This window comes from Lolium rigidum, chromosome 1, assembly GCF_022539505.1.
Source record: "Lolium rigidum isolate FL_2022 chromosome 1, APGP_CSIRO_Lrig_0.1, whole genome shotgun sequence".
Taxonomy (NCBI): Eukaryota; Viridiplantae; Streptophyta; class Magnoliopsida; order Poales; family Poaceae; genus Lolium; species Lolium rigidum.
This window is the reverse complement of record NC_061508.1, coordinates 331,423,654-331,435,846: the sequence shown is the minus strand read 5'-3', so window position 1 is coordinate 331,435,846 and position 12,193 is coordinate 331,423,654. Positions and strand designations below refer to the sequence as shown.

General features: G+C 40.1%; 1 protein-coding gene across 2 annotated transcripts; it reads left to right on the top strand.

Moving 5' to 3' along the window:
- The first annotated feature begins 8,265 nt into the window (after positions 1-8,265).
- On the top strand, positions 8,266-11,146 carry LOC124684392. Of its 2 annotated transcripts, XM_047218712.1 has the most exons (6): positions 8,266-8,364; positions 9,687-9,767; positions 9,839-9,998; positions 10,371-10,431; positions 10,579-10,614; positions 10,690-10,804. In XM_047218712.1, the coding sequence occupies exons 2-5, from the start codon at positions 9,725-9,727 to the stop codon at positions 10,600-10,602; spliced, it is 288 nt and encodes a 95-aa protein (XP_047074668.1). In that variant the 5' UTR covers positions 8,266-8,364; positions 9,687-9,724; the 3' UTR covers positions 10,603-10,614; positions 10,690-10,804. The 2 variants fall into 2 exon arrangements, with proteins under 2 accessions (XP_047074668.1, XP_047074667.1); XM_047218711.1 differs by lacking the exon at positions 10,579-10,614 and having other exon boundaries at positions 8,278-8,364; positions 10,690-11,146.
- Positions 11,147-12,193: the final 1,047 nt, after the last annotated feature.

Here is a 12,193-nt window from a genome sequence, read left to right as displayed (position 1 = left end):
GTTCTTCTCTAACAATATGCATGCTTAACCATAAGGTGGTAGATCTCTCTTACTTCGGACAAGACGAACATGCATAGCAACTCACATGATATTCAACAAAGAATAGTTGATGGCGTCCCCGAAACATGGTTATCGCACAACAAGCAACTTAATAAGAGATAAAGTGCATAAGTACATATTCAATACCACAATAGTTTTTAAGCTATTTGTCCCATGAGCTATATATTGCAAAGGTGAATGATGAAATTTTAAAGGTAGCACTCAAGCAATTTACTTTGGAATGGCGGAGAAATACCATGTAGTAGGTAGGTATGGTGGACACAAATGGTATAGTGGTTGGCTCAAGGATTTTGGATGCATGAGAAGTAATCCCTCTCGATACAAGGTTTAGGCTAGCAAGGTTATTTGAAACAAACATAAGGATGAACCGGTGCAGCAAAACTCACATAAAAGACATATTGTAAACATTATAAGAATCTACACCATCTTCCTTGTTGTTCAAAACTCGATACTAGATATTATCTAGACTTCTAGAGAGACCAAATATGCAAACCAAATTTTAGCATGCTCTATGTATTTCTTCATTAATGGGTGCAAAGTATATGATGCAAGAGCTTAAACATGAGCACAACAATTGCCAAGTATCACATTACTCAAGACATTATAGCAAATTACTACATGTATCATTTTTCAATTCCAACCATATAACAATTTAACGAAGAAGAAACTTCGCCATGAATACTATGAGTAGAAACTAAGGACATACTTGTCCATATGCTACAGCGGAGCGTGTCTCTCTCCCACAAAGTGAATGCTAGGATCCATTTTATTCAAACAAAACAAAAATAAAAACAAAAACAAACCGACGCTCCAAGCAAAGCACATAAGATGTGATGGAATAAAAATATAGTTTCAGGGGAGGAACCTGATAATGTTGTCGATGAAGAAGGGGATGCCTTGGGCATCCCCAAGCTTAGACGCTTGAGTCTTCTTAGAATATGCAGGGGTGAACCACCGGGGCATCCCCAAGCTTAGAGCTTTCACTCTCCTTGATCATGTTGCATCATACTCCTCTCTTGATCCTTGAAAACTTCCTCCACACCAAACTCGAAACAACTCATTAGAGGGTTAGTACACAACAAAAATTAACATGTTCAGAGGTGACACAATCATTCTTAACACTTCTGGACATTGCATAAAGCTACTGGACATTAATGGATCAAAGAAATTCATCCAACATAGCAAAAGAGGCAATGCGAAATAAAAGGCAGAATCTGTCAAAACAGAACAGTTCGTATTGACGAATTTTAAAATGGCACCAGGCTTGCTCAAATGGAAATGCCCAAATTGAATGAAAGTTGCGTACATATCTGAGGATCACTCACGTAAATTGGCATAATTTTCTGAGTTACCTACAGAGAATTTAGCCCAGATTCGTGACAGCAAAGAAATCTGAAACTGCGCAGTAATCCAAATCTAGTATGAACTTTTCTATCAACGACTTTACTTGGCACAACAAAACACTAAACTAAGATAAGGAGAGGTTGCTACAGTAGTAAACAACTTCCAAGACACAAAATAAAAACAAAGTACTGTAGGTAAAAACATGGGTTGTCTCCCATAAGCGCTTTTTTTTAACGCCTTTCAGCTAGGCGCAGAAAGTGTGTATCAAGTATTATCGGAGGGTGGTGCATTGATATCATAAGCTCCCCCATCTGTAGTGGTACTAAGGGCTTTGTCAATTTTAGGCCTATAGTAATATTTCTTTGGTTTGGGCACTTTAGAGACATACATAAACTTTTGCTCCTTACCCACATAAGCTTTTTCTCTAAACTTTATAGATGAAAAGGTTGAACCCAAGGTTCCCATAGCTTCTTCAAGCTCACCAATCCTATTGATTTGATCATCATAGACAACACAAGTTCCTAGGACACTAATTCTTTCATCAATTCCTCCTAAGGATTTATCAAGTTCATCAGTTTTATCAAGTAACATCTCCAATTTAGTTTCTACACTCGGAATTTTTTTCTCTATGGTTTCCAATTTTTTCATAACATCCTCAAGAGAGATTTCAATTTTAGTTTCATTAACAGGTGGTGTTCCAAATAAACTCTCAATAATGCAACTAGCTTCTAAGGCGGGAGCGCCTAGGAAGTTACCTCCCGCGAGACAATCAAGAACATATCTATTCCAGCTAGAGATACCAACATAAAAATTCCTGAGTAGGATAGTGGTGGCCGGAGTGTTTCTTAGTGCACCTATTATGGGCATCACTGATTCTATACCAAGCATCTTTTAAACATTCTCCCCCTTGTTGCTTAAATGAACGAACTTCAACTTCAGGATTACTCATTTCAGCAGTAGTAACTAAAGCAAACTAGATAAAGTAAATGCAAGTAACTAATTTTTTGTGTGTTTTTGATATAGCAAACAAGATAGCAAATAAAGTAAAACTAGCAACTAATTTTTTTTGTATTTCGATTTAGTGCAGCAAACAAAGTAGTAAATAAAACTAAGCAAGACAAAAACAAAGTAAAGAGATTGGGAAGTGGAGACTCCCCTTGCAGCGTGTCTTGATCTCCCCGGCAACGGCGCCAGAAAAAGAGCTTGATGGCGTGTAACTCACACGTTCGTTGGGAACCCAAGAGGAAGGTATGATGCGCACAGCAGCAAGTTTTCCCTCAGAAAGAAACCAAGGTTTATCGAACCAGGAGGAGCCAAGAAGCACGTTGAAGGTTGATGGCGGCGGGATGTAGTGCGGCGCAACACCAGAGATTCCGGCGCCAACGTGGAACCTGCACAACACAACCAAAGTACTTTGCCCCAACGAAACAGTGAGGTTGTCAATCTCACCGGCTTGCTGTAACAAAGGATTAGATGTATAGTGTGGATGATGATTGTTTGCAGAAAAACAGTAGAACATGTATTTCAGTAAAGAGAATTGGACCGGGGTCCACAGTTCACTAGAGGTGTCTCTCCCATAAGATAAACAGCATGTTGGGTGAACAAATTACAGTTGAGCAATTGACAAATAGAGAGGGCATGACCATGCACATACATATTATGATGAGTATTGTGAGATTTAATTGGGCATTACGACAAAGTACATAGACCGCTATCCAGCATGCATCTATGCTTAAAAAGTCCACCTTCAGGTTATCATCCGAACCCCCTCCAGTATTAAGTTGCTAACAACAAACAATTGCATTAAGTATTGCGCGTAATGTAATCAATAACTACATCCTTAGACATAGCATCAATGTTTTATCCCTAGTGGCAACAGCACATCCATAATCTTAGAACTTTCTGTCACTGTCCCAGATTCACGGAGACATGAACCCACTATCGAGCATAAATACTCCCTCTTGGAGTTACTAGCATCAACTTGGCCAGAGCCTCTACTAATAACGGAGAGCATGCAAGATCATAAATAACACATAGACATAACTTTGATAATCAACATAACAAGTATTCTCTATTCATCGGATCCCAACAAACGCAACATATAGAATTACAGATAGATGATCTTGATCATGTTAGGCAGCTCACAAGATCCAACAATGAAGCACAATGAGGAGAAGACAACCATCTAGCTACTGCTATGGACCCATAGTCCAGGGGTGATCTACTCCCTCATCACTCCGGAGGCGACCATGGCGGTGTAGAGTCCTCCGGGAGATGAATCCCCTCTCCGGCAGGGTGCCGGAGGAGATCTCCAGAATCCCCCGAGATGGGATTGGCGGCGGCGGCGTCTCAGTAAGGTTTTCCGTATCGTGGCTCTCGGTACTGGGGGTTTCGCGACGGAGGCTTTAAGTAGTCGGAAGGGCAGGTCAGGAGGCGGCACGAGGGGCCCACACCATAGGGCCGCGCGGCCAGGGGGGCCGCGCCGCCCTAGGGTTTGGCCACCTCGTGGCCCCACTTCGTTGACTCTTCGGTCTTCTGGAAGCTTCGTGGCAAAATAGGACCCTGGGCGTTGATTTCGTCCAATTCCGAGAATATTTCTTTACTAGGATTTCTGAAACCAAAAACAGCAGAAAACAACAGAATCGGCTCTTCGGCATCTTGTTAATAGGTTAGTTCCAGAAAATGCACGAATATGACATAAAGTGTGCATAAAACATGTAGATAACATCAATAATGTGGCATGGAACATAAGAAATTATCGATACGTTGGAGACGTATCAGTGATCTCGATGACATCGTCAACATCGTCGACAGCAAGCAACGTGATGGATGGAGGTAAACAGGCCAAACCTGATGTCGTCGATTTTGTTCCTCACCCCCCCCCCCCCGTTTGCATGCATATGCCAATCTGGAGGAATCGATGGAGATGGCGTTCGGGAGTTTCCACTTCCGCGTCGGGAAAGAAGGATCGCATCGCCTGGCGGCACCGATCGCATCGCGTTCGGGAGTTTCCACTCAATAGCTGTCACTCAGTGCCACAACATAACTTGGACATCATAAAGTTGGAGAAGACAATAATGGGTGACAATGAAGTGGTGGTATGTGTATTAATTGTCAAAAAAGTGGCGGTATGTAGTGAGAGAGAGGAAAGGATGAGTGATATTAAGCGGAAATCTAATTTAGCTCGTAGGTGCATATGAAACTACTATTTTTAAAAGAAAAAAAAGAAAAAAATATTCACATGTATATTCGGACATTATATGTCCGCACATAAGTTTTCAGAAAAAAAAACATAACATTATATGTGTCCCATGTAAGACTCCAACATGGCTATTCACGGGACATTTCTTTGTATTTTTATACATATGCCAGCTCAAATATTCTTTTCTCCTGAAAACTTGTGTGCAAAAATATAATGTCCAGATGTACACATGAAATTTTCTTACAGATTTTTTTGCTATTCTAAAATTAATTTGGTTTTATGTATTTTTCATAATAGGTTCGTAACCACCTGGGAGCCAAAACATCACCTCCGATATAAGACACTTATTGTGGTATGCCAATGCAATTGAGGCGATACTTTAGATGGAGCCAAGGGGATGATAGAGATCGTGAAAGTAGGAGATACTTATCTTACTATGCTTAGTCGTGTTGCATATGGTAGCTATGCAATAAAGTGATGGACACAGGGATAGTGACGATAATGTCGTATCTCTTATGGTCATGACATGTATATTTTAGGTATGTAGCAACACACAACCATTATGTTAGTATATCACATGAAAGATACAATTCCCCGAGTACAAAATAAAGTTTTTTCTCGTTCAATTTAAAAAATGAGAATGTGGAAACACTTCCAACCTTAAATAAGGACAGTATGTGTTCGAGGGCACTAAAAATGAAAGAAACATACTTGAGAATGACATAAATTTTGGGTTGACGCGTGTCAATCTCTTATGCCTGGCTTACTGTCATACTGCCCATGATCACATATCATCTCATTTGCTACTCTCCTGACAGCCATCCCAACTAGATCAAGTGGGCCTGGGGACCAGATTCAAGTGACACAATCCCAATTAGTTGGTTCAGAGAATGAACCACGTGGGGATGTCGGTTCGATTTGAGATGTCGACCAGTCATGCTAATAATAAGAGGTGTTGTTTAATTATGCTTTTGCAGGAAATATGAGGAGACAGCCAAAGTAGGGGAGTGGGTCGGTGTAAGAAGTGTCTAGATTGCGACAATTTTATTCATCTTATTTTCTTTGGGAAATGCACATAAGGGACTGAAGTTTTGTTCTTATCAAATCTTCCTTCAACATCCGGGTGCTGACTTAGCACATTGTGCATGAGTACAACACTGGTTAAGCAATCATAAGATACATGCATTTGCATTATAAGAAAAAGTGTTTTTCTTATTTGTTAAATATGTTTTTTGAAGAATGACGAGTGGGTGAACTTGGGACTTTGAAATTGTTTTGGTTCAATGACTTCCTCTATTTGGGATTATACGCCCCGAGAGCTTTTAAAAAAGGTTAGGAATTCAAAGGCCTATCTCATTTATTATCTCCTTTCTCCCAATGTATGCTCTCTCTCTTTTCTCTCTAATCTCTTATGCATGTAAAACTATTAGTGGATGTAATAATTAATAAGAAGAGTTATGAACTTTATTGGTATTTGCAAATTGGCTCCCAGGACTTATAAATCCAGACAGAGGTAGTACCAACTAAGACATACTAAGCACATCTAGCTATATATATTTCATAAGGAATAATTAGATGTGTTCCTATTTAAAACAATGGTGAATTAAAGTTTTTTGGAAAAAATATTTCAAATTGAAGTGGAATTTTGATATTTTAGAATACCATTGGTTATCCTTTATACGCGTTAATTATTACTTGTATATTTACAAGTACAAGTTGACGACAAGAAAAAACAGGTGGGGCATGATCACCCATAGGAGTTCATATATCTCTCAACAAAGTCAGAATCCCTAGATGATACAGTCATTTATGTATAACAATGATGGTCTGATCAATACTTCTTTGTATGACTATATAAGTTTATTGTTCGGTGGCAACGCACGGGCATTCAGCTAGTGCATACATAGTGTGTCCATCCCGTGCCAAAATAGGTCTCCTCATTGTTCTTATGATCTGCTCAGAAATTTTGTTGTGTGGTAGGCTCAAATAAATAGTATGTCGCAGTTTTATACTAAATATTTTAAATTATTAATCACTATATTTTAACATTGTTTTTGCTATACAACCTTTACACATAATTAATCTTGACAATTTTTTTATTATGTAAAATGAAACTAACCACACGTAAGACTACAACTCGTTAATTGTATCATCTATCATTACAATTAAAAAAATTCTTTCCTAAAAATACAAAAATGCTAAGGTGAAAATCTATTTGGTTTTGAGAACTATGTGATTTTCCAAAAGAAAATAGGGTTGAGACATGTTCTGAACTATAAATTTTATAAATCGAATGAAAATCACATAAATACAACAAAATCCCATCCGTTTGTGACACTTTGATGAATTGTGCCATGTTTTTATGTGTTTATATCTACTTTACTATCTGCAAATATCTTAATAGACGCACAATTTATCATTCTAATAGATGTACTCTGTACAATACTTTTTGAGATGTACTCTGTACAATACTTTAAATATCTTAAGGTATTGTTTCCACCAATCATGCACTTTTTGCCACTAGTTCTTGTGATGCCAGGGCAGGCGTGCATGGTCAAAAAGACCATTTTTGTAACAGTAGTCAACCGCTCCATAGGTTGCAACTGGGGAAAGAAGTCATATCGATCAGGGTCACACCCCGATCCATGTTGATGTGCACCGTGAGAGTGTCACGAGCCGAAACTGGCGACTAAATAACCACATTAGCTAGTTTTCTGCAAACCACATATTAGCTAGTGTTATTAAGAATTTTACTCTATGGTTATCGATATGAGCTTAGTGAATTCTTTTTTATCCCCCATCTTTCATGTGTTAAAGTGTCGATATGGTAATGTTTCTTCCCGCCGTTCACTTACCATACTTCAAAGAATGATTCCCTTTCGAGACTAGAAGGCAAATATTACATGGTGCACAACATATAATATCAAGAGAGAGAACTAACACACATTTATACTTAAACCATAGATCATCTTAGATTCATCTCATGTTCATGCTAAGGTTTCTCCATCTCCCAAGAACAAGAGGAAATACTCACACATGGAAACAGTCAAGAGCAACACCATACTCTTATGAATGGGATGAAAGTAATGGTATGGATCCGGAAACAAATTCACAATAGCAATCAAGCTTACAGCTATGATTGAAGGGGAATGAGATTGATGATGGTTGATGAAGACGCAATGGTTGATGATAAAGAAGATGATGTCTTATCCTCCGATGATCCGCGTAACATCCTCGATGATATCTTCTCCTAAGTTCTTCCTTTAAATCTATCGAAAGAATGATGTTTCTGTGTTTTTTTTTTGGAGGCGTGTGTCTTAGATCTCTTAAGAAAGTAAGTGCTAGGATGCCCCACGTTCAGTTGCACAGTCGAAACTGCCGTCTCTCGCGACGGGGCCGGCGGTACACCACCACGAGGGCATACCATGTCCCTAGAGGCGCGTGCGCGACACACGCAACTGCACACGACACGATCCAAACCATCACGTGATGCAAAGCGAAACCGCCGTGGTTTTCCTCTGCATCGATCCTAGCCGTCCATCGCGCCCCCTGCCGATCCACCTCGGATAAAATAAAATAATATCCTCGAGCGACCAAACACGACCCGAACCCTTTCTTTCTCCGGCGGCCGTCCCTTTCCCCTCCTCTCGCTCGCCCTCGCCTCCTCCACTCGCGGAAGACGCTGCCGGTTCTCCACGTCTCGCCTCCTCCTCCTCCTCCTCCGCCGCCTCGCTCGCGCTCCCGTCTTCGTGGCCTAGGTGAGTTCTTGGTTCCTCCATCTTCTCCTCTGCTTGGTTCTTGCCTGGCCTGGTTAGTGATTTCTTTGGTGGGTGGAAGCAAGATAGCGCCCAATCTTGAACCACGCTGTACCTCTCGCGCACTAGGTCGTTGCGAGGTTTGATTCGTTGAGGTATTTCTTTCCGCGCGCCTCCCGTGGGAGATGGTTCCTGCTCGCTTCCATTGCGTGGGCAGGTTAAATCTGCGCCGAAACAGCAGTTGAGGAAGGTAGTTAAGTTCGGTTCTTGCGGCGGGTATTGCCGGTTGGGTACTCTAATTAACTCGCCGTGGAAAACTCGGTTCTCGCGGCGGGTTATTGCCGGCGTCAATTGTTCTGATGCTTGTCGATTGATTCAGCCGCATACTATGTACTACGAACCTTCCGCACTTGTCAGGAAAATAAAGGGGACAATTTAGGATTTTGGGTGGGGACATGTTGTGCATTTTTTTAATCCTGCCAATCCGTGGTAAGAAACAAAATCCTGAGATTGCTGCGGAAGATAACTGAGTATGAGGAATTGTGGGCAGCACTTGATGAATTCCGTTAGAGCTATTTTGTCTGGTTGTGTGATGTGGAAAATCTTTGCTTGCTGGACCCACACTATTGAATGCAAGCGTGCAACTTTGCAAATATATAATGTTCTGTCTGATTGCTTCTCGTCTGGTCTGGTTGGAGGAAGAAAATAGTGCCCAATCTAGAACGACGCTGTACTTCCCGAACTCTAGGTCGTCGTTGGGTTGAGTCGTTGAGGTATTTCCTCCCCGTGCCATAGGTTTCTTGCTTGCTTAATGCTTACCTGGGATGTGCAGGTCAAATCTGTACTGAAACAGCAGTTCAGTAAGGTAGTTAAGTTTTGTTCTCACGGTCGGTATTGCTGGTTGGGTACTCTAATTACTTACCATGGAAAACTCGGTTCTTGCGGTGGGTTATTGCCGGTGTCAATTGCTCTGATGCTTATCAATTGATTCAGCCGCATATATACGAACCTTGTGCACTCTTGTCAAAGAAAAAAATAGGGACAATTTAGGATTTTTGGTGGGGACATGTTTTGATTCTGGCGCTCCGGATGACAAGACCAGATTTAGTAAGAAACAAATCTTGAGATTGCTGCACAGGATAACTGAAGATGAGGGATTGTGTACAACCCTCGATGAATTCCATTAGATTTATTTTTCTGGTTGTGTGAAGGAAGAATCTTTTGCTTGCTGGAGTCACACTGTTAGATTCAAGCGTGCAATTTTGCAAATATATATCGTTTGAAAGCTTAATTTGATCATAATTTGGGAATAACTCAATGTGCAGGCCTTGTTAAGTGAAATATTTTCGTTCCTTTTAGCGACATGGGTATGGAGCATTTGATGAGTGTGGTGAATCCTTCATCAGGTTAGCCAATGTTTCCCTCGGATGACACGGTTTCGGTTTACGGCAAACTGCGACTGACTATTTGTTCCTAGGTTATGCCTTACAAAGAGGTCCCGACCGTCATGATGATGGACCAATGGAGGAAATGAAAGAGCTACAAAGGCAGAGAAGAGAAACAAAGATGGAAACGTGCCAAAGTACAGAAAGCAGGAGTGGAGCGATCAGATGTCCAATACCATGCAAAAGCAGCAGGTATATTCCATTCTCTGATCTACTAGCAGTTCGTAAATTTGAATCTTGACTGCATTAATAGTAGGTATAGAAATCTCCTGTCGCCTTAATGTGTATTTTTGTGTGAAATTCCCAAATTCAGCTAATTTTTAATGCATATTGTTGCCATAAAGCATTTGGATGATCTATACTTTGTCTGAGCTTTTACATGGATAGCACTATGCAACAACTTTGTTCAGCTTTACTTTGAATGCACTCTGCTCTTAGTCTGACCTGGATTTTTCACACTTATTTTGGAGTTATATGGATCTCAAAGTTGATCAGATACTTATTCAACTGTCAATGTTTTGATATTTGATTTAACTAGGTTCATTATTCCTTTTTCTGATTCAGGCCGTACAGGGAGTGTGATTTCAAAACTTCGCAAGATCTCTCTGATTTCATTGTGGGCAAGGTTAGTTTATTTCTCTACAACTCTCTCTCTATGAAAAAGAAAATACTATTTTGTGTTTCTTTGAGACGTGCTTCCACTTTCCAGTCATAAGTTATCGCATTTTTGGATTAAATCTTCTTTTCATTTATTTCTCTTTTTTCTTTTGAGGTTGTGTTTGGAGTAAAATCTTAACACACAACACAGGTAAACAAACAGTCCAACCTTTACTTGTCATTTAACCAAGTTTCTATTAGTAATAGAATGTGCGACAATCTGCAGGCTTCTCCTCCATACTTTATGGGATCTCCGCCAGTTCGTGCAAGCAATCCCCTTGTCCATGATACACACTTCTGTTCTTGGAAAGTACAAAATGTCGATCAATCACCTGGCATTCCTATACCAACCAAGAGTTGCAGTGTTGACTATTGGGCGAGAGGAGGATCTGTTACAAAGTCTTGAAGCTACATTTAATCAGTTTCATGACTGCTCATAGACCCGCTGTGGAGTTGTAGTTGTAATTCTGGTTCTTCCTACAAGTACAGCTGTACATATGAGTTGCCAACCTCTGGAAGCTATCGTTTTCAAGGTTCCTTTTTTGTGTGTCATCTCATCAGAAGTCCTGTATATATCTTTTTGTTGAATTTATGGGCAGCTAGGCTAGTTTCTACATGTAAAATTGTTGAACTCTGTTGTAGAGAAATGAGGTATCCTGAATGAAAATTACTGCATTTCTGTAGTTGCTGATCGCCGTGTCAAGCTGTGCTGAATGTGTTATCGAATGTTTTGACCTTATGTTCTGTTGCATGATATTTCAAAAGCCTATAACTGTTGTTAAGGAGAGTACAATCAGTTTCTGATTGCTCCTTCGTTGTACAAGATTACATGAGCCCTTCATCGTCGACCTGAAATTTGCCATTTACTTATGAGATCATAAACATATCATAAGTACCGAGCCTCACCACTGATCATTCCTGAAGCGTTGCGTAACAAATATATGTTGCTTTAAAGCTTTGATTTGATCATAACCAGGGAGTAACTCAATATGCAGGGCCTTGTTGGGTGAAGCATATTTGTTCCTTTTAGTGACATGGGTATGGAGCATTTGATGAGTGTTGTGAATCCTTCATCAGGTTAGCCAATGTTTCCCCTGGATGGGTTTCTGTCTACGGCAAATTGTGTCGCACTATGTTATTCCTTACAAAGAGGCCCGAGATGATGGAACAATGGAGGAAATGAAAGAGCTACAAAAGCAGAGGACAGAAACAATGGAGACATACCAAATCACGGTAAGCTGAACGATCAAATGTCCAATACCATACAAAAGCGGCAGGTATACTTCTATTTTCTGATCTACTAGTGGTTCATAAATTTGAATCTTGACTACATTAATGTAGTTATAAAATTTTCCAGGCATCCTAAATATATGTGTTTGTGTGAAATTCCCAAATTCACCTAATTTTTAATATATATTGTTGCCTAAATCATTTGGACGATCTAGACTTTGCCTGAGCTTTTACTTGGATAGCGTCATGCAACACTTTGCTTCACTTTACTCTGAATGCTTGCACTCACTTAGCGGAAATCCATTCTGACTCCTAGATGTATATGCACATATTACCAAATAGCACATTTCAAAAGGTCAAAACTTCCGAAAATAAGTTATGTGTGTACATCCGTAATTCTATCGTTGTACATGCGATTTGTTTTTCAGATTTTTTTTGGCGTACTAAAATATGTATTTGACATATTTTCCATAACGGGTGCATATACACCTTGGAGCCAA

What these genes read in the sequence shown, in the direction of transcription:
- LOC124684392 (XM_047218711.1), top strand. Translation starts at nt 9,725, where the DNA reads ATGGGTATGGAGCATTTGATGAGTGTGGTGAATCCTTCATCAG. An exon ending in TGTGGTGAATCCTTCATCAG is followed by an intron (nt 9,768 to 9,838) that starts GTTAGCCAATGT and finishes ATTTGTTCCTAG; the next exon opens with GTTATGCCTTACAAAGAGGT. An exon ending in ATACCATGCAAAAGCAGCAG is followed by an intron (nt 9,999 to 10,370) that starts GTATATTCCATT and finishes TTTCTGATTCAG; the next exon opens with GCCGTACAGGGAGTGTGATT.